Source organism: Gopherus flavomarginatus, chromosome 4, assembly GCF_025201925.1.
Source record: "Gopherus flavomarginatus isolate rGopFla2 chromosome 4, rGopFla2.mat.asm, whole genome shotgun sequence".
In the NCBI taxonomy this organism is placed as follows: Eukaryota; Metazoa; Chordata; order Testudines; family Testudinidae; genus Gopherus; species Gopherus flavomarginatus.
The window spans coordinates 50,758,776-50,777,559 of NC_066620.1; the positions used below are offsets into that span (position 1 = coordinate 50,758,776).

An 18,784-nucleotide genomic window follows, 5' to 3' on the forward strand; every position below is an offset into this window, starting at 1 on the left:
CACAAGACAGTCTGTAGCCATGGGATTTCCTGACCGATTTTGAGGCCAGAGAAGTTAAGCAGTTTGGATAAGCTTCAGATAAGTATCCAAGCTTTTATATGCTTACGTGTACAGACTCGAGCCTCTGAACCTTTTAAGGTTTGGCCATCATTATGCTAAGGAAAAAAGGTGGAAAATTTCAGGGATTGTATGGGCATGCTGCCAGAGTTATCGAACAGAGTTGGGTGCCAGTGACTTATAGAAATGATAAAAATGATGAACTGAGGACTATACTCTTCAGAAAAGCATTTGAAGTTATAGAAACTGATCTGTAACATAACGGGAAGATGGTAAAAATAGTGCACTTCAGAATCTATTTAAAAATGGTATCACACAGGCCCTGACTTCATTAACTATTATTATGTAACCAACTTTCAACAACATTTATGCTCACTACTTTGAACACACCGGAACATCCTGCTTAGAGACAATCACATTGTGCTACTGACAGTTGATGTCAAATGTATTGACCATTTTTTAATATCATAATTCTGGAATTAACCTGGAGGTGGTTGTTTTTTTTTGTTTGTTTGTTTTTTCAAACCCCCCTGTATTATAGTGGTGTGTTTGCCTTGCTAGAGACTGTTAGATCTGCTAGAAGATGTGCTAGCCCACCACTGGGGGAAAAAAACCCTTCTTATTTTCATGAAGTCATAACTAGGCTACAAATGTTCCCTCTGGGATGAAAACTGTCATACAAGGTCTCCACCAAAAGCTAATCTTTTCATCTAAGTGCAGAAAAAAAGAAGAGTGGAAAAAATAGTTCAGGTTGCAGGACTGCAAGAACATCTCGATCTTTTCTGGTTATGGACACTGCTGACACATATATTATTCAAAAATAATTAATTTTTAAAAGATGGAGTTAAGAAACTTGCTGGTACATAAACTAATTTTGTTGTTTTGGGGCACTTTAGGTGAAGAGTTTTTAAACTGACAAGGCAGTAAATTCTTGGCCCTCTTCTGCTCTCACATATACCTGTGCAGCTAGGGTGACCAGATGGCAAGTGTGAAAAATCAAGATGCGGGTTGGGGGTAATAGGAGCCTACATAAGAAAAAGACCAAAAAATCAGGACTGTACCTATAAAATCCAGGACATCTGGTCACCCTATGGTGCAGCTCTCATTGGCTTCAAAATTAATCGCAGTGCATTAGAGCCCAATTTTGAACAACTACTTGTGGCTGGGCATATTGCTTACTGTCCTGAAGAGTCCCACTGACTTCAGAATGGTAAGCATTATGCTCCAGTAGTGTTTTCTGGACTGGGCCCTCAGCAGTATCCCCTCAAAGTAACAGGCCTCTTCTCCAGTGAAGCATATGCTTATCAGGAACTTGCCTTCAATAGGAGCTCTGCATGTGCCTCTGAGGGAAGAATTTGACTCTCTGAAAAGCAGCTACTGTGTGTGCAAATTATAGTGGAAATTTGTACATATCTAAATACACATATATACAGTAAAATATAGCATCTTAAAAAAGTGATTATAGGACACAGATTGTTTTTAAAAAAAAGCATAAAATACATATTTAATTCTGTCCCATCAAGAAAATAACTCATATTTTTGAAGACTTCCCAGTCCTATTCCCAGGAAAGTGGTGTAAGGCCTAAACTTCTAAATTCATTGTACTCAACCTAGAGACTATGGCCAAGTTTTTAAAAGTGCTCAGGGTCAGATTGTTATAATACCTCAGCAGCAAGCAGTCTGTATTGTTTCTCCACGGAGGAGTGAGTTGTTGGGAGCAGAATGCTTTTGAAAAATCCACCCACTTCATTCAAGTGTCTAAGCGAGAAGGGAGGATTTTTTTAAAAATCTAGCTACATATTCTGGTGTCTAAATGGGAGCTGTTAGGTGCTGAGCTTTGGCCAGAGGGATGGACATGTAAGAAACTCAGAGAAAGAGAGTGAGAAATTACACACAATATTTATAAAAACACAACTTCAAATTAAATATGGGTTTTCCTAAAAGACCAAAATTGCTCAGGTCAAATAAAATCGAATTAACTGAGAGATGAGAGTGGCTCAGAAACAGTCATAAATTACATGAGACAGATTCTCCCCCCGCTTCCTCCTCTCCCCAAGATGGAACCCTTTCTCTTTAATGGAGCTGCATGAGCATAAGTGAAGAAAAAAATTGGTGCTGCATATAGTGACTATAAACAACATATTTTGCAGTAGATCTGTGTTTGTGTCTCAACAATTTTTAAAAACAATATATATATATGCAAGAAATGAACACAGAGAAATTAAGCCTCAAATCACACATATATACTTAAAATTATGGCACAGACTGCCTTCCCCTGCATCAATAGTCAGAAATTAAAAACTAAAGATGACATTCTCATCCATAACATCAAGTATTTCTTATTTCCCCAATCCCCACCAACAGACATTAAAGCCATAACTTTGAATTCCAACACAGGACTTAACTCGTTTATGCAATTCAACAAAAAGAAAAAGAAAATAAAAGCTTCTTTAAATAAAATAAGAATTACACAATAATTCTTGTACTTACTTCTCTGCAGCTGATCCATAGCCATTTACATAGTCTTTTGAACACTGTTTAGTAAACAAGGCGTGTATGGTGCTAGCATGCTTCTATCTTGCTTTCCTTGTAAAAGCAAGGCAGGGTTCTGTTTTTAGTGCACACTTTGGTTCAGTGTTAATCCTGTTTTATGTTGTTCACACCTGCTGCTGACTAGCAGTCTGCTGATGGATTGTGGTTTGTGCTGCTCTCAGTGAATCCTCACTAACCCAGCTCTACAACAAAAAGCTGCTCTGCTAAACTGGAAACAAAGACCTGATTGCTTCTGAACACTTGAAAAAGGAAGAGTTGTAAAATATGCCTCATCTTCGATTACTTTTCCACTGTCAACTGTTTAGAAATAAACATGGGGTTTTATGTGTACATGTTTATCTTTAGTCCTATAACAAAAAGCTAAAACATATCCTCATGCCTAGCCCCTCTAGAACTTATTCTGCTGATTAAAATGTTAGCTAAAAATGCTAAGAACACACAATTTTTAAACATTCTCTGTGCAACTCACCTATTCCTTTCTGTACAAAAATAAATAGATTTGTCTGAGCAGAAATGTCTACTATTATTACAACTTCCTCTGTAAACCTTTATATAAATGGAATTTTGCTGCTTCTGAGGAATTTTCTTCAGTGCATTTACAGAAAATGCAAAGGGCCTGATTCTGAGCTCAATTATACTGGTGTAAATAAAGAACAACTCAATACAAATCATATCTTTTATCACAGTGTAAAACCATCATAAGTAAGATCAGAATCAGGCTAAGAGAGTCTACAGTGCAAGTAGCCAGAGCACTTAGTTTTTACATGGAGAAATTCGACAAGATTCTCTCTCTTTTCTGAATCCTGGAAGTTTCTGAGCACCTCCAGTGATGTATTGAAGGTGCTCAACTCCCACGCAGAGGGCACTCGGCATGTCTACTTGGAAATAAAGACATAAGACCAACATCTTCATACCTAGATGTGTAAAACTGGGCACATAAATCCATGTTCAGGTATCTACTAAAATTGGCCTCATTTTCAGAGATGCTGAGACACCCTGGATTTCAGCAAGATCCATGGCAGCTGCAAGTACTCAGCATCTTTCAAAATCAGGCCAGTTTTATTGCAGTACCGGCATTGCCAACTTTAGGCACTCGTGTTTAAAAAGGTTTGCCATAACACCCAATCCCCTCTCACTTGAATTAATGGCAAAAATCCCTATGACTTTAATGGTGCACAGCTGGACCAATACCTTCCTCTTTAATTTTATTATTACAGATAGATCTTATTCTGGAGACAACGGAAGGACTCACCATTAATGAAAGGGGTCTGAAACTACATAGTACTACTACTAGTGAGAGTGGTCAAACTTCAGCCCCCCTCCTTCCACCATATCCAGATATCCAGTGCTTCTTAGCTACTTCGTCTCCCAGCTAGTCCTTCTCAAGTTTACTGCACTTAGCGTCACTGGGAACCAGGCCTTCAATGTTTGATTTTTCCTGTTGTGACACCTTGTGTGTAAGCTTTCTTCTATGGAGGAGAGAAGCCCAAGATGCTTCTTGTCTAAGAGCCAAGTTCCTGCATCTCCTAAAATACCCAAATAAATCTCTTTCATAAAGAAAGGAATGTAGGTTTGACGCCAATCCAGGCAGTTCTCTAGCCATTAAACTTCATTTATCTCATGAAGGAAAACTCACTTGAAGATTATAACATTCTTTAGCAGCTTTTATATGGTATGAGGAGTCTTCATGATATTGTAGCTATATTGTACGTCAGAATAATATGCATTAGACAGTTGTGTATTATATTCTGTAACTCTTTCTCCCAGTTTGTAATGGAAGGTTAAGACTTCATTCGCAAAAAAAAAAAAAAAAAAAAAAAAAACGCTAAACAAGCTTAATTCTTTAACTGCTCTTGTAATTCAGATGCCAAAACTAAGGACAGGGGATCATTCTTACTGAGCCTTAACATTTCAGCCTCAGAGTTGTTCTGCCTCCTTCTTAGACTATCGAGGGCTGAGGAGTCTGGCATAATGCCACCACTGCTTTTAAGAAGATATAGAAAATGTGGTAGCGATCTTAGTATTTCCTGGCCACACACTCACTCGCCTCCCTTCGGCAACTCTTTACTGGCACAAATGTCACACCCAGGAGATGAATTCTTGCACTTCAGCTTGACTTCTCCACAGATTTCATTTCTCTACAATGCCACCAAGTCATTCTTTTTTTGAGGTTCCTCCTCCCCAGTAATAGGGCTTGAACAAGCCCATTAAAGGCAATGGGAATCTTTCCAGTGACTTCAATTAACATTGGATCAGGCCCAAACTGCTGAAAAATAAAGGGGAAGATTTTTTAATGGACAAATGAGAGGTCAGAGTGTAGCTTCCCATTTGTGCCTTTAAAGATCACTCTCAAAACATCAATATGATCCAAAGCCCTCGTTATTTTGGTCAAATATTTGTATCTGCATTCTGCAACATTCCTGCTTAGCAATAACCCAGGGCTGCAACTACAGTGCACTTAAAATATCCGTCATCTGTAAGTTTGGTCCTTATCTCCTAAGAAATTTAATATCTGTAAAAAAGCCTCCAATAATACTGTACTTCAGAACCTGGCTTTTAATATGGCAAGATGCTTTCTGTGAGATTGTAAAGTTGCTTTGAATGATGGAATATTCCACTTCAACAGCAGCAGCAGCAATTTACCTATTGTATGGTATTAGCGGTTAACCTGTGTATTTTTGATTCAAAGCTATACTACGTGGGGGGGGGGGAGGGAGCGGGAGAAGAGTAACCCTGCCAACCTCACTACCTCCTGCCTTCAAGCATTGCTTCCAAGTATGCCCTCTTCAGGAAAAAGTTAAGTCTACTTTATTTTGATTATAGCGCTTTCCCCAGGCAGGATTTTTTATTTCAGTTCAAATCTTTAAACCCATTACACTTTCAGTGATGCATTTTTATATTTACAGTTGACATCTTCATAGAAGAATGAAACCTTTGAGCTACAGCTCTAAAGCATGAAGATTGCCTGCAGTAAGTACTGAAATTATTTTACACCCAAATGGAGCCAGTTGTTTTTAGCTAAAATTTAATAAACCTTAAACCAATGACCTTTCTTTTACTGAAAGCTTAGACTTGTGAAAACGAACTTTCCGAAGAAACATATTTTGGCAAGCTAATACCAAACAAAGGGCTATTTAAAGCTGAATGCTTTGTCAATTTATCAGCTTGTGAACATTCCGTTCCTAAATTCTCCACTGCTGCTAAATGTATAGAACAGTGGTGCTTTGGTTAATCGAATACTATGGATCTGAGTATGTCCCAGTGATCTCATTGAGAGTAATCAATAATAATCCAAAATCAATCAATCTACTCGTGAACTATCATTTATCAAATCTGAATACACCAAAATTATTTGTAGGCATGAAAAAGAGCAAAGAAGCTAGAAATAACAGTAATAGAATTAAAACAAAAATAGAAAACCCAGTGAGGGTAATAATGAAAGATAAACTATCTGTTTGATCTTGTATTTAGCTGTGATACTCTAAACACTTTTCCCAGCCTGAGGAAGAGCACTGTGTAGCTTTAAACTTGTCTCTCTTACCAACAGAAGTTTGTCCAATAAAAGATATCTTTGCCTGTCTTGTCTCTCTAATAATGTAAGCAAACGTTCCCTCCATGCAGTGTCTATAAGCTAATGATGACTCACATTTTTTCTTGCAAATATGCCAGATTTACCCAGAGTGAATTTTGAGATACATTTTCTCTCTCGGATGTGAAAATACACACCAAGCGAGAGCCTCAGTGGGTCACAGTAGTAAATGCTCAGGCATTATTTTATAAAAATAGTATTATGACTGAATTTCAAATGTGTGTCACCGATACCTTCAAAAAGAACAAGACAAATATATTGGAATACACAGTAACTGCACCTTTAAGTTTAGTAGTTGCATTTAATAGGATGGGAAAGGACAAAAATACCAAATTTCTCTACAGAATGCATGAAATAGCTGTACCCACTTATAAAACGAGCTCTTATTGTTGCTGAGGCCTCCTTTCTCAACATATTCACCTGTAATTTTGTCAAGGTAATAAATCCTTCCATTCATTATAGCCCCTCAAATGGACCCTCCTATTTAATGCAAATGGAAAAAGGCACAAATTGTCTAAAACATTTACTTTTGCTAACATAAAAGTGTTGGCATTTTACTTTATCCTCGATAAGCCGGTGCCAGTGGAAGTGATTATTCTTTTCTTATTTAAAGCATATCAGCAGTTTGAAAGCACTCTCAATCTTATCAGGAGTATGAACAGCACAGTTACTGAAAACAGTTTGTACTGCTCCTCTCTCTTTCTGCCAGGCTATCAGATAAACCCAGCTAACTAACTGTATTTACACACAATCAAACATAAGCTGTGTCTTCGATGCACTGTAGCCTGATTTAGCATGCCATAGGTTTTCTGCTTGACATTAGTGTAACAAAAATATCAGCAGGGAATATCCCTGACTGACAACAATTTTAAAGTATAAAAGCACACAGCTAAAGTACAACGTAAAAAGGATGAGGGGAAAATAGGAGAACTTGAAAATGAATGCTTTTGAAGTAACAAACCAGTACAGAACATCTCCCACTAAACACCACATGGACATTTAAGTCCAGCAGCTATTTGGGAAATAGCATACAAGTCCTGAGACAAAAAATTATTTGAAAAATATTTTGGCTTACTAATTCTTCATCCTTTTAATTTATTCTCTTTCTTTCTTTCTTGTAGCCACCTATAATTGTAGAAAAAACTGCAATGATTTGTGAAGGGGCATGTAACCACCTTTATCATCCCAGGCTGCAGACAACATTGAAACCAAGACTGACACTCATGATGATCCAGCCTTAGTTTTCCTGTTGAATTTGTTAAAATACTCATAAAATGCAAACTGAAGATTTTTAAAAAAGTATCTCACAGAATATTGATACTTTTACTGGTAAATACACAGTAGATCTTTTATTATAATTTCTGTTTCAGAAAGGGAAATCCTTGTAAGATTTTGTTTGATTGTAAGACGTAGGAAAAATGGGCCTCATTTTTACAGGGCAAAATTCTCCTCACACGTACAGTACATCAGTGTAAATTAAAGTAAGCCCAATGAGTTCAATGGAGAATTTGGCACGATTTACTTTTAAACTGATAGGTACTATGTAGCAATTTAAAAATGAAATGTAAAGGTGGATTTATGTAAGCCATATAAGTATATAGACAGAGTTCATGGAATTTTAGAAGACATTTTAAGTTTATTTGAATAGTTGATTACTTACAAAATCCTCCCCTATGAAAGAACCGGCTGCTTAAGCTTTTGTCTATGAATGCACCATCTTCCCATGCCCACTCACTGACTTTTGCTGAATACCTCTGATAAAACAGAAAAGGGCAGGCACGTGCCACCACCTGAGCCCATCTCTTGCTTCTGTCTGGACTCCAGGAACTGAATGAGCCGTCCCCTAGATTTGTAGGAGAACAATGAGATGAATTAAGCCAAGTGTGCAATGCTGTGTAATTCAGCCGATAGTTGCTTCTCCATCTGTGACACCATGGCCCCATGATTGATAGGACAGGTGTCATTCATACTAATGTAAACCACTGACAGTGGCAGCTCAGCTCTTTTAACATGACCCAGCACCAACTGTACACAATCAGCTCCTGATAGAAGAATGATGTGGTGCCCATAAGCCTTTATTCAGTTATCAGGAATTCTGGCTTTACCCCTTTATTGCTCATGGGAACAGTTGGTTAAAGACATGGCATTTCATGCCACTTCAAAACATCTGATCTGTCCCACTAGGTTAACGGCTGCTCTGAGAAGATTGCCAGCAAATTCTTTCACTGCTGGAAAAATGAATATAATTTAGTAGTGGAAATCTTAGATTCATGGCCCATTAAACAACTTTAGTGAAAAAAATCTTTTGCTGTATAATTATTTTTTTTGAGAATTTCATTAAAAATTGTTTTGATAGTGATTCCCATTGTCTGCTTTCAGAATTGTAACCAAAATGTTTTGTTTTTAAAATGGCATTTACTTTTACCTTAGCATGTACTTTTACTGGACACACTTTACTGTAGTAAAATGATCAAATTATTTCACTAAGCAACGTCCACCAGCTTTCCAAAATTAATTCCTCTGACAATTATTTTAGCCATGACACTTGTCAGTCAACTGCACCATGAACTATTTAAGAAGGAAAACAGCAGCTTTAACACACAAGGACAATAACACTTATCCTCTCCAAAAAGACTGAACCCTACACCCAAGTTGAGGAAGGAATTACCAAACAGTGAACTGCATGGGGGGGGGGGAGCGGGAATTAAATGAAAGCAAATAGCTATAAAACATAATGGTTCAGTCCTTTCTGTTGCATTTTCAATATGTGGAGAATTATTACCAGAAAAACCCAGCTGACTAAACTGGGCAGGTCTCTTAGGTTAAGAAGTGTATAATTTCACTATTATATTAACTATTGTTTTTCATTCGGTTTTCCAGTTTTACATATGCTTAAAAGTTTCAGATGTGAGATGCAAAAGTAGTTGTTTTCTCCAAGAACATATCTGTCAACAAAACCAAAAGTGGGGCGGGGGAGGGGACAGAGAATCTGATGGATAAGGATGGATTTAATAAAACAAGCCATCTCCTCCTCCCCTCCTCACTCAAACCTTCATATGGGAAAGAATTTAACTAGTGCTCAGGGGCAAGTCAGCATCTTCATTTCATATGGACTTACATATGGTTACATCTGCAAGATTTTAATGGGATAAAGTATGATTTTACGTTGTCAATTTCTGGCTTTTTTTCTCTTTTTGGGGGGGACGATGTTCGAAATAAGCATCAGCAAATCATCAACATCTTCTCATTCTAACTAGCTACATCCATCAATCGCTGATCACACCTATTAGAATCTCTTTGTAGCCCACAGTACATCTTGCGACAGCTTGACCAGTTGTTTAAGGAAAGGGTGTGTGATGGAGCAAAGCTAAATCGACACATCTGTGATACTTCTGACACCCCTCAGCATGGCTAATATTAATTTGTTTTCTTTGGCTAGGTAAGTGCTGCCAAAACACATTATATATAGTATGCAGTTCCAATCAAAATGATGAAAAGGAGATGTGCAATTTTGTTTCACTCAAAGCAACATGAAAAGACAGAGGAATAAGAGATACAAGGGATTATAACAAAGCAATAGTCTAGAGACTAAAAGTATTCTGTTTTAAAGTTTGGCTTCAGAATACAACCCTTTAACCAGCTACGTCTATCCCACCTATAAAAAAAGGCTGCTAAGATTTTTTTTTTAGATTTTTACTTGAAAAAATGAATAGTTTCAGTAAAATACATGACTACATGCATAAGCAAATGTGCACAGTTCTACACAGGATATTATAATCTGATTGATTAGACTGGGGGAAAGGAATTTCTGTTCAATAAACCCAGGCCATACTAAGTTACTGCAGTATATTGAACCACTCCACAATTGCATGTGTAATGTCCTGTGTTACAGGGTGTGTCATTGAGAAGATACAATGTACATTTTTAATAGTAATTTTTTTTTTTGCATATTTGTTTGATACAAATCAGATAGTGTGCATGCAAATTATTTTTGAAGGAAATTCTACATAAATGTTGTCCAAATCTAAAATCCTGTCATCTGTCTCAAAATCAGAAATCAAGCAGAAAAATTGTAAGTTTGTCACATATAGAGTAAAACAGCACCCACCCCCAACCAATTCTAAAAGTTTCATCAGTAAATGATCTGTACATGACATCAGCAGCAGACTTCTACATACCAAAGATGTAGGAAAAAATTAAAACAAAAAATTCAATTGTACTTCCATCTGAAAGGAAGTGCTCAAAAATGCTGCACTAGATGATAAAGTTCAGCTTCATAATTCAGAAAGATTCCGTAATTAAAATAACTTATTTGGAAAGGAAGGACTCCCAATAACACTAACCTCCCGATAGAGCAATGAGGAGGAAAGATACACTTTGTTGTTACAAAGGAAGCAAATACAGAATACTGTAATTATATTCCATGCATTACATAAACAAATAAGGCTAAGAGGTTTAAACCTTTCAGAATGTTACAAAAATATGAGTCGTTTTAAGGAGCACTTATCAAAAGTCAATGGTTTATAATATCTATTGCATCTTAATTATTCTGCAAAGTACTACAGAAATGGAGAAATACTATCCCTGTAAGAAATAAAGAAAGAGCACACATGAGCCCGCAAAAGCACAATTCAGTTTGAAATTTTTTTTTTGCATTAACGTATCACTATACTTTTACCTTTTGCCAAGAGCAATTTAAAACATTTACCAAAGGATGATTTTTTGATTTTTTTTTTATTACTTTTGGTGGGGATGAGGTGGAGCTGAAAGAAATTAAAATTGAACCTATATTTTATATAGGTTTCTAAAGGCATTGGGCTTTACATTAAAAAGGATAGGTACTTTTTTCTACAAAACAAATAATATTTTAATAAAACAGTACCATATGTCAGAGGAAGTGTGCTTTTACAATGATTTTTTTTTATAAAGGCCAAAAATTACAGGAATGCCCCTAAATATGATTACTTACATAAATTATTAGGAAGGTCAAATTATTTATCGAAAAGGGTGGCATATTTCATGGAAACAATATTAATGCAAAAATTAAAAATGTTGGAATCTATGAAGAATCTGACAAAATCAGAAACAAGAACTTTAATATGGACATTGTTATTTATTCAGCTAACTCCCTCTTCTAGGACAAGCAAAATCAATAGATGAAAACAACAAATTCTCAGAAAGGTACCTGCATGCAGAAAAGTTGAGAAAGATCTTTGCATGTATACTGTATATACACACGACATACAATGTATAACATGCACACGTGTGACACAATCTGTTGTATGTAGACTGATAATTGATTTATACATATAAATAAATGCATGTGATTACATCAGTGATGTCAAAGTAAAAGAAGATGTACGAAATGTAAAAGAACATGTAATAAGTGGAATGTCAAGCTGCAGAGATTGTTGATGTCATCCCTGCACTATCAAACATACACATGAGTATGATTGGAGACAGAGAGGCTAAATATTTCACTGTCAGAGCATGTCAAGGAGTGCAATTCATTTTTCTCTCATGTGCTTTAGGACAATGACAATTTAATATAAGACTAGTGGATGTAAAAGAGATAAAAACTGAACAAACTGGCCCAGCATAATCACAGATTTCCTCCAGAGAGCTCGCTAGCATAAGGCTCATATGCACTTGTAACATATCAACATTTTATTGTTTCTTTCCTCCATGAATCTGCTATGAAGCACGAATTCATATCAAAGCTTATCTCATGACAGAGCTTACTTTCAACTTCAGTAGGAACATTGACCAAGAGCTCTTTCCAAATGTATTATCTCTATCCTAAGCATTGTAATGACTGATATAATATTAGCAAAACTTACTAATAATTGGGGCCATTTGTTTGAAGGGTGCTAATAGATGTGTTAATAAGTTCATTCTTACTTATACTTGCAATGGGGCAAAAACAGCACCCCAAATGTCAAGGGCCATTGTAATTGGAAATATTCAGTAAAATGACTATCCTATTTAAATCACACTGTTGGAAAATAATTAGGATTTAATATATTTTCACTGTATAATCTGTGATATTGCTATACAATATTGGCTCATATAGCTTTAAGAAATGTGGGCATACTATAGCTGCTAGACACTCTCAGCAAAGTATGCTTCAAGTATTGTTAAATATAATCGTAGACAAGTTACCTTCTGTATTTGATGAATAGCACCATGTATTTGAAATTAATTGCAAAAGTAGGGCTTGGCTAATGAGGCAGTCCTTATCTTTTCTCAGCAGCGCAAGCACAAGTATTTTTCTGCTGGCTCAATATTTTCTTTTAAATGCCCAAAGTGCTATTAGCTAAGTTGAAATCTGATTAAAACAACAAAACCAACACCTGAACTGTCACAATAGTCCAACGCAGCTCCAGGAAGTAAAGGCTCAGACTATTCCTTGTTTTTTTGCATGTGTTTTTGAAAATAACAATTAAATAAATAATTCCTATCGCTTCTCTCTATTGCTTCCATTCCCCATCAACATCTTTGAAAACACTTTGCCAAGAGTACAGGTATTCCTTAGTGTAGAAGTATAGGTACAGTGCCTTCTATATGTCGAGGCTTTAGTGAAATAAATCTATAAAACGTCTTAAAACATAGGGCTCTTCAAAAAAGGACAGCATGCCATGGAAAAGGGGAAAAAAAAACAGTGGAGAAAATTATCAGCCATTCAAGAGAATTAATGGATATCCACAAGGGCTTTGCTAATAACATGGGTTAATTACCACTGCAACGCACCAGGCTCAGTAAATAAAAGAGCACAACCATAAACACATTAAAAAGAGCAACCATCACGAAAAGAGGGGCCAGCCCCAGTAAATGGAAAGCTGTCAAAGGGCCATTTCAGAACAAGCCCTTTACACTTTCCACAGGATTTGAAAACTTGCCAAAGAAGTCTATGAAAAACAAAAAACAGAACTTAAAAGCAAAAACAAAAACGGAAAGATGGAAGAAGGCCCATTTGCTGTCCAAGGAGAGAACACAAAAGGAATCTATTCATTCAGACACACTTTTGGGTTTACTTCATACCAGAAAGCTTGGTTCTACATTGTGTGCTTGGTATGGCAGCTGAGACCCTATAGCTTTTGGACTTGAACTCTAACTGCTTGCTTTATTTTTTAAAAAAGGTTAAGATAACCAACGACTCTAATATGTGAGATTAAAAATCTCCACCTTGAAGACAGTAACTGTAGATTGAAGTCAGTTGCCATTTCCCACTAATTGATGTAGAAATGTTCTATAGTCCACCCTTCCCCCACCTTCACAAATTGCAGGTATTTCCAGATCAAATTCTTTGGAAATATGAGCTATATCAAAATATTTTGATAGGGGAAGAATGAAACTAAGACAAACTCTCTCTCAGATATATACTACACACACACACACACACACACACACACACACACAAAATAAGTAAACACACAAACCATTCCCAGATTGAAACATGATACTGTTTATAAAAATAATATGAAATATGTACACTGGTTATCATATTAAAAGTATTTTTTTTTTTACTGTACGTGACTCCAGACTAGATCCACTTTGGTTATCTAAATTACACTTATCTTACTGCTCATAATCTGTGCATTTTATTTCTCATACTGCAGAATCAAATAAAAATCCATGCAACATTGTAGCAGTCACATTTGTTTTTTTTTAAATTACATTCTTCTGCATATTTTTGAATGGGGGATGTAGGGAAGGGGTCGAGGGGTTCAAATTCATGAAACAGATAAGAGTGAGCCACAAAGGGCAAATGTACAGTGCACAGAAGCTATCTGGAGTCACAAATCTATTCAGTTTTCTATGTTTGGCACTCAGAGATCATGTTTAAATGTACTAAACTAGTTCCTCCCCCTCCTCCCCTTCTTTGGAGTGTTTCAATTGCCTTTCCTTCTTCCAACAGCTGTGACAACTGTTAAAACAGTCAGTAAAATTAAGTCTGCTCTATAATCCTGTAGTCAATGTTACATTTTAATCAGAGGTTGTAAGAGATTTCATGTTATGAGCACAATGATTCATTTAGAATGCTTAAACTGACACATATGTCAAAATGAGCAGATATATTTATTGCAACTGTTAGGTTATTAAGTATTATTATTAATTATTATTATCATTATCACTGCTGAAAAGCAAAAACCAAGGCTGCAGATGGCTTTAAGTTACTGCATTCTTTAACACGTTCTGCCTTAAAATCAAAGCATACCTAGTGATGGTCAGACAGATGTCTGTGCAATCCCAAAATGTTTTGTCAATTTTAAGCATGGATCCTTCTCTCCATAATAATTACTGTAGAAATTGTCCACTTGTAGAGATGTTTATTTCATCTGTATAGCTTTCTCCGTGGTTTCCTGTGCATGTGCACATGACAGCATGCAGTCAAAATACAACTACTATGAATATTGATAGTTCTGGGATTTATTAACTGAGACAGAGACAGATGTGTTTCTGAGCATTAGATATTTCTGTCTGTCCACTCAACCACACACCCATCATACCCTACATCCGGAAAGTAAATTGGATTGTTTTAAGAAGACTTTTAGTTGAGCCAGGGGGTGTGGGGGGAGGGGGAGCAGAATTAGTTTAAATCTTGCAGCAGAGCCAAAAAGACATGTGCCCTGATTTCATTTAAATGCATCTACTTTAAGAGGCTTATCTAAACTAATCATTCAAATTAGCTGTAAGAAGGTAAATTCAGGAAAGCTCCTTTAAAAAAGAACCTCTTCCTATCTAATTTTTTTAAAAATTATTCTAGAGAAAATTTAAAAAATGAAGTGAAAGCTATGGCCATTGCATTCTTACACTATACAGCAGCTCACTGAGCACGGACCTATAAACCATATCTTAGTGGGCATCCTACCTTTGTTTATTTTCATTTATTTAACTCTGCAGTTTTATAGTGGGTTCTTCCCTCTCTCACCTCGAACTGTTCTCCCATTGGCAAGTCTATTTACTGCTGTTCTCTTTAGTTCCTATGTTATATCACCAACATACAGTCACTGTAAGTCACTTTCCATCTCTGGCTTAATTACAAATAGCAATGCAATATGCAGACACTAAGGACAGCTAGTGGGCATCTACCTATAATACATTGTCACCTCTCTAAACAGCCTTCCCACACAGTATATCTAGGGCTATATTTATTATTAGCATTTTTTCTTCAGTATTACAACATTCATTGCTAGCATAATATGAAGGCACAGAAAAATAACTAGCTTCACGTAAAGAAAAATGAATCAATGACAGCTCCCATGATATACTAATATTTAATCCTGAGTATACGTTGAGATCAAGTTTATAAGCTACTCATCAGCACTAGAATGCTGGATTTTGTTTGGGTTTTCTGCTCTTTATCTCAAGTATGTATACCTAAATGTATACAAAACTAGGTAGTTAATAGGTACAGATGAAACAATTCTCTCTCTCTCGCTCTAAACACATTAAAAAGTAATGTACAGTCTTTTTCAGGGGGAAAAAACAACAAAATAAAACAAAACAGGCTACAGGCTAGTTGGAACAAATGTACTTCATTCCAGCAGTTCTCTATTAAAGTACAAAACATTAAAAACCAGTTTGGTTCTTTTCTTCCTCAGTATTTTCTTCTCCTTTATTAAAAGGCACACAATTTCCTTTTTACTAAATAGACTGATTTGTCAGTGAAGTGCTGGTTGAATAGTATTTTAGACCTGAATTGTGGAAGGCTAGTTGTGAATATTCATCCTTAAAGAGGTATTAACAGTTCTGTTATTTTCCCTGCTAACTTCACATAGACAGAAATGACAGGGAGAGCAAAATATCTGTCATATTGAAAATACATGAGAGGCACTAATATAAATCATTTTCATAATATATTAGTTTTAAACCTTTTTTCCCTGGGAAAACGTGTTCTACTTCAAGGCATATTTTAACAATTCACTAAGCATTTGTGCCAAGTGCCTATTATTAGTACCTGAATAAGAAGTGACTGTCACACAGCTGTTTTACTGACAGTCACTGGGCTTTGACTCAAAGGTAACATTGTAGTCAGAGAACAATTCTCCACTTACTGAATTAGCAGATCACCCTCAGCACAAAAAAGACAAGACAGACACAAACGACCATTCATGCACACAGAAGCTACAAAGCACTACTTGAATCAGTGTTTACATTTTTTCATTTAAAAAAAAAAGAACAAAAAAAGAAAGGAAGAAAGGTACCTACTCTTCTTCGTAGTGAAGGGAAAAAGATTCAGGAAGGCAAAGTTCTACCGAATCCATGTGCGCTCGGCAACCATTATTTGTGCACCCCAGCAATAAATCAAAGTTTCCTTGACAGAGCACAGTGCAATTAACACAAATGTTCTCCTGGTGACAAGCCTATAGGCACAGCCAGTTGGGACCAAAAGCTCTCTCACTCTCCTAATCAAGGACTTAAAGCCCCGATTGGAGCTTATTAATATGAAGTAGGGCTTTACATATGCAGTCCCACTGGCCCAGACAGATACTGGATTGGTAGCACATTAGCCAATCAGATATGAGCAGAACAGAGGCTGCACAGATTGAGAAGAGCCAGGCAGGTACAAAGGGTGGAGAAAGTGAAAGAGACTGAAAACTGAGAGCAGGGACTTAATAAAAAGAAATGTAAATGCTACCAATATTTTCTAAGGGGCTACAAAGAAAAACTAATTAGCATAACTCTCTAGGCTCTAGATGTTTTCTGTAACTTAAAACACTGTTAGCCAGGTACCTTGAATGGAAGAAATACATGCAGACTCTCAGTTAATGTTGTGAAGAATTCATCATAAGGTAGAGAACTAAGTTTGTGCTGCCATTATCTGTTTATTCAACTGTTGTTGTTGGGGGAGGAGGGGATTGCTGGGGGGTAGGGAGGGTTTAAGTGCTTTTGCTTTTTTTCATGCATAAATGATTTTTTATCTTCTAATTTTTCTGGTACATACTGAGCAGCTAAACTCAAAATTAATTGTTCTAAAGATTCTGGGTAATTGAACTTTTAACTGTAACTTTTCAATTTTATATATATGTATTTAGAACTGAAAATCTCATTCAGTACAGATTTGACAGAAAAACTACACTTTAAAAATGAATCTGTTTTAACAGCACAGGTACACACATTGCTGAGAGCACATACGTGTACATATACCTATAGTAGATACATGTTAATATGGGCATATTTAACACATTAGCCACTAATGCAAAACATTTAGATGTTGATCATAAACAGAAGGAAAAGCTCCTGCACTGATCAATTTCTTTTGTAACTGAGCAGGGATTATAATGGACTAAACTCAGCCTGTTTCATTTGAACAAGATCAGACTGCATTGTGGTAGGTCTGCATACGTACCCCTGCAGGTTTTGATTTTTTTTAAAATTTATTTCTAAAGCAAATTTTACCAAACTGGAAGGAAAGTAAATATATCAAACCCATAACTTGTATATATGTCACTACCTACATAATCATCTTTGAACCCAATAGCTCCAAACCACTTGCTTTTTATAAGTCATAGTCATCCACCTCATAAAGAACACTCATTGAATAAACCAATTTTAAGCAAGTGATCATACACAAAATCAGACATCGTTTACACTGAAAACACAAATTTTACAAGGAGCAGCTGAAAAATGAGGGTATGATAAATTTCCCTCAAAAGCTACAGTTTATTATTAACATTACAGCTAAAATATACTTATTTTCTGGTTTCAGAGAAAGATTTTTTTTTTCTGCCAGCCTGCAGTGGAAATAAATACCAGCTATTTATGACAAGGAGATAACTGCTACTTTCTTAAGAGTGGAGGACCCACAATTTTTTATAATTCAGCTCTAATGTGCACAAATCTTTTGTGACTGGAGTCCTACATGATGCAAATGACATAATCTTTAAGATCAAAACAAACCAGTGCACACCCTCAGAATGCATGAATAACATTCACAAATGGGAACACAAATGTCTTCTTCAAATCTATTACACAGCTTTTGGGGGAAAGAAACCCCAGAAATTAAGTCCAAAAAATATAAATGCAATAGACATGTTTGAAGCTCTTTGTGATGGAGAGTGATTTCCAGTGTAATGTATTTAACCAGATGTAAAGGATGGGCTTGCTCCTTACATATGCGGCATAAAATACATGCAAGTTTAAGGATCAGACTTCACACAGCAAAACTATGGCTCTCACTACCGTATAAAAGCAGGTAGTAAAAGCTTAATTACCAGTAGCATTATGTTGTCTATATTGTTAAATGTGAACTCGGTAATTAAGATGTAAATTCGGTTGTGAGCAGTGAATTAAAAGAGCTCTGAGATGTAAAGCCCAAGCACTCTGCAGACACACCATATAGACAAAAAAAATATTAGTTTTTATCAAATCTTAAACAAGAAATTTCATCATTTTATGGCATTAAAACCCCTTCTTAAAAAAGCACTTTGATAAAAGAAATGCTGTGGTTGTGGGAACCAAATCAGCACTTGAAAATTAAATATTTATTCTATTCTATAAGAATCTTGATTTCCATATAAATCCAAAGTCCAAATCCCACTAACTGGTTTATTCATGCACGTCTCCAACAAAATATAAACC

The 18,784-nt window shown here is 36.1% G+C and overlaps 1 protein-coding gene across 7 annotated transcripts in view; it reads right to left on the reverse strand.

Annotated features, from left to right (window-relative positions):
- Positions 1-18,784, reverse strand: part of ESRRG (estrogen related receptor gamma) — a 489,078-nt gene that overhangs the window by 187,813 nt on the left and 282,481 nt on the right. Inside the window, exon 1 of one of the 7 annotated variants that reach the window (XM_050950235.1) lies at positions 16,412-16,572. The exons of the other annotated variants lie outside the window; for them this stretch is intronic. Within the exon in view, the coding sequence (XP_050806192.1) occupies positions 16,412-16,467 (56 nt within the window). The 5' untranslated portion in view covers positions 16,468-16,572. Of the gene's footprint in view, positions 1-16,411; positions 16,573-18,784 lie in introns of those variants that run through there. 7 annotated transcript variants of the gene reach the window in all.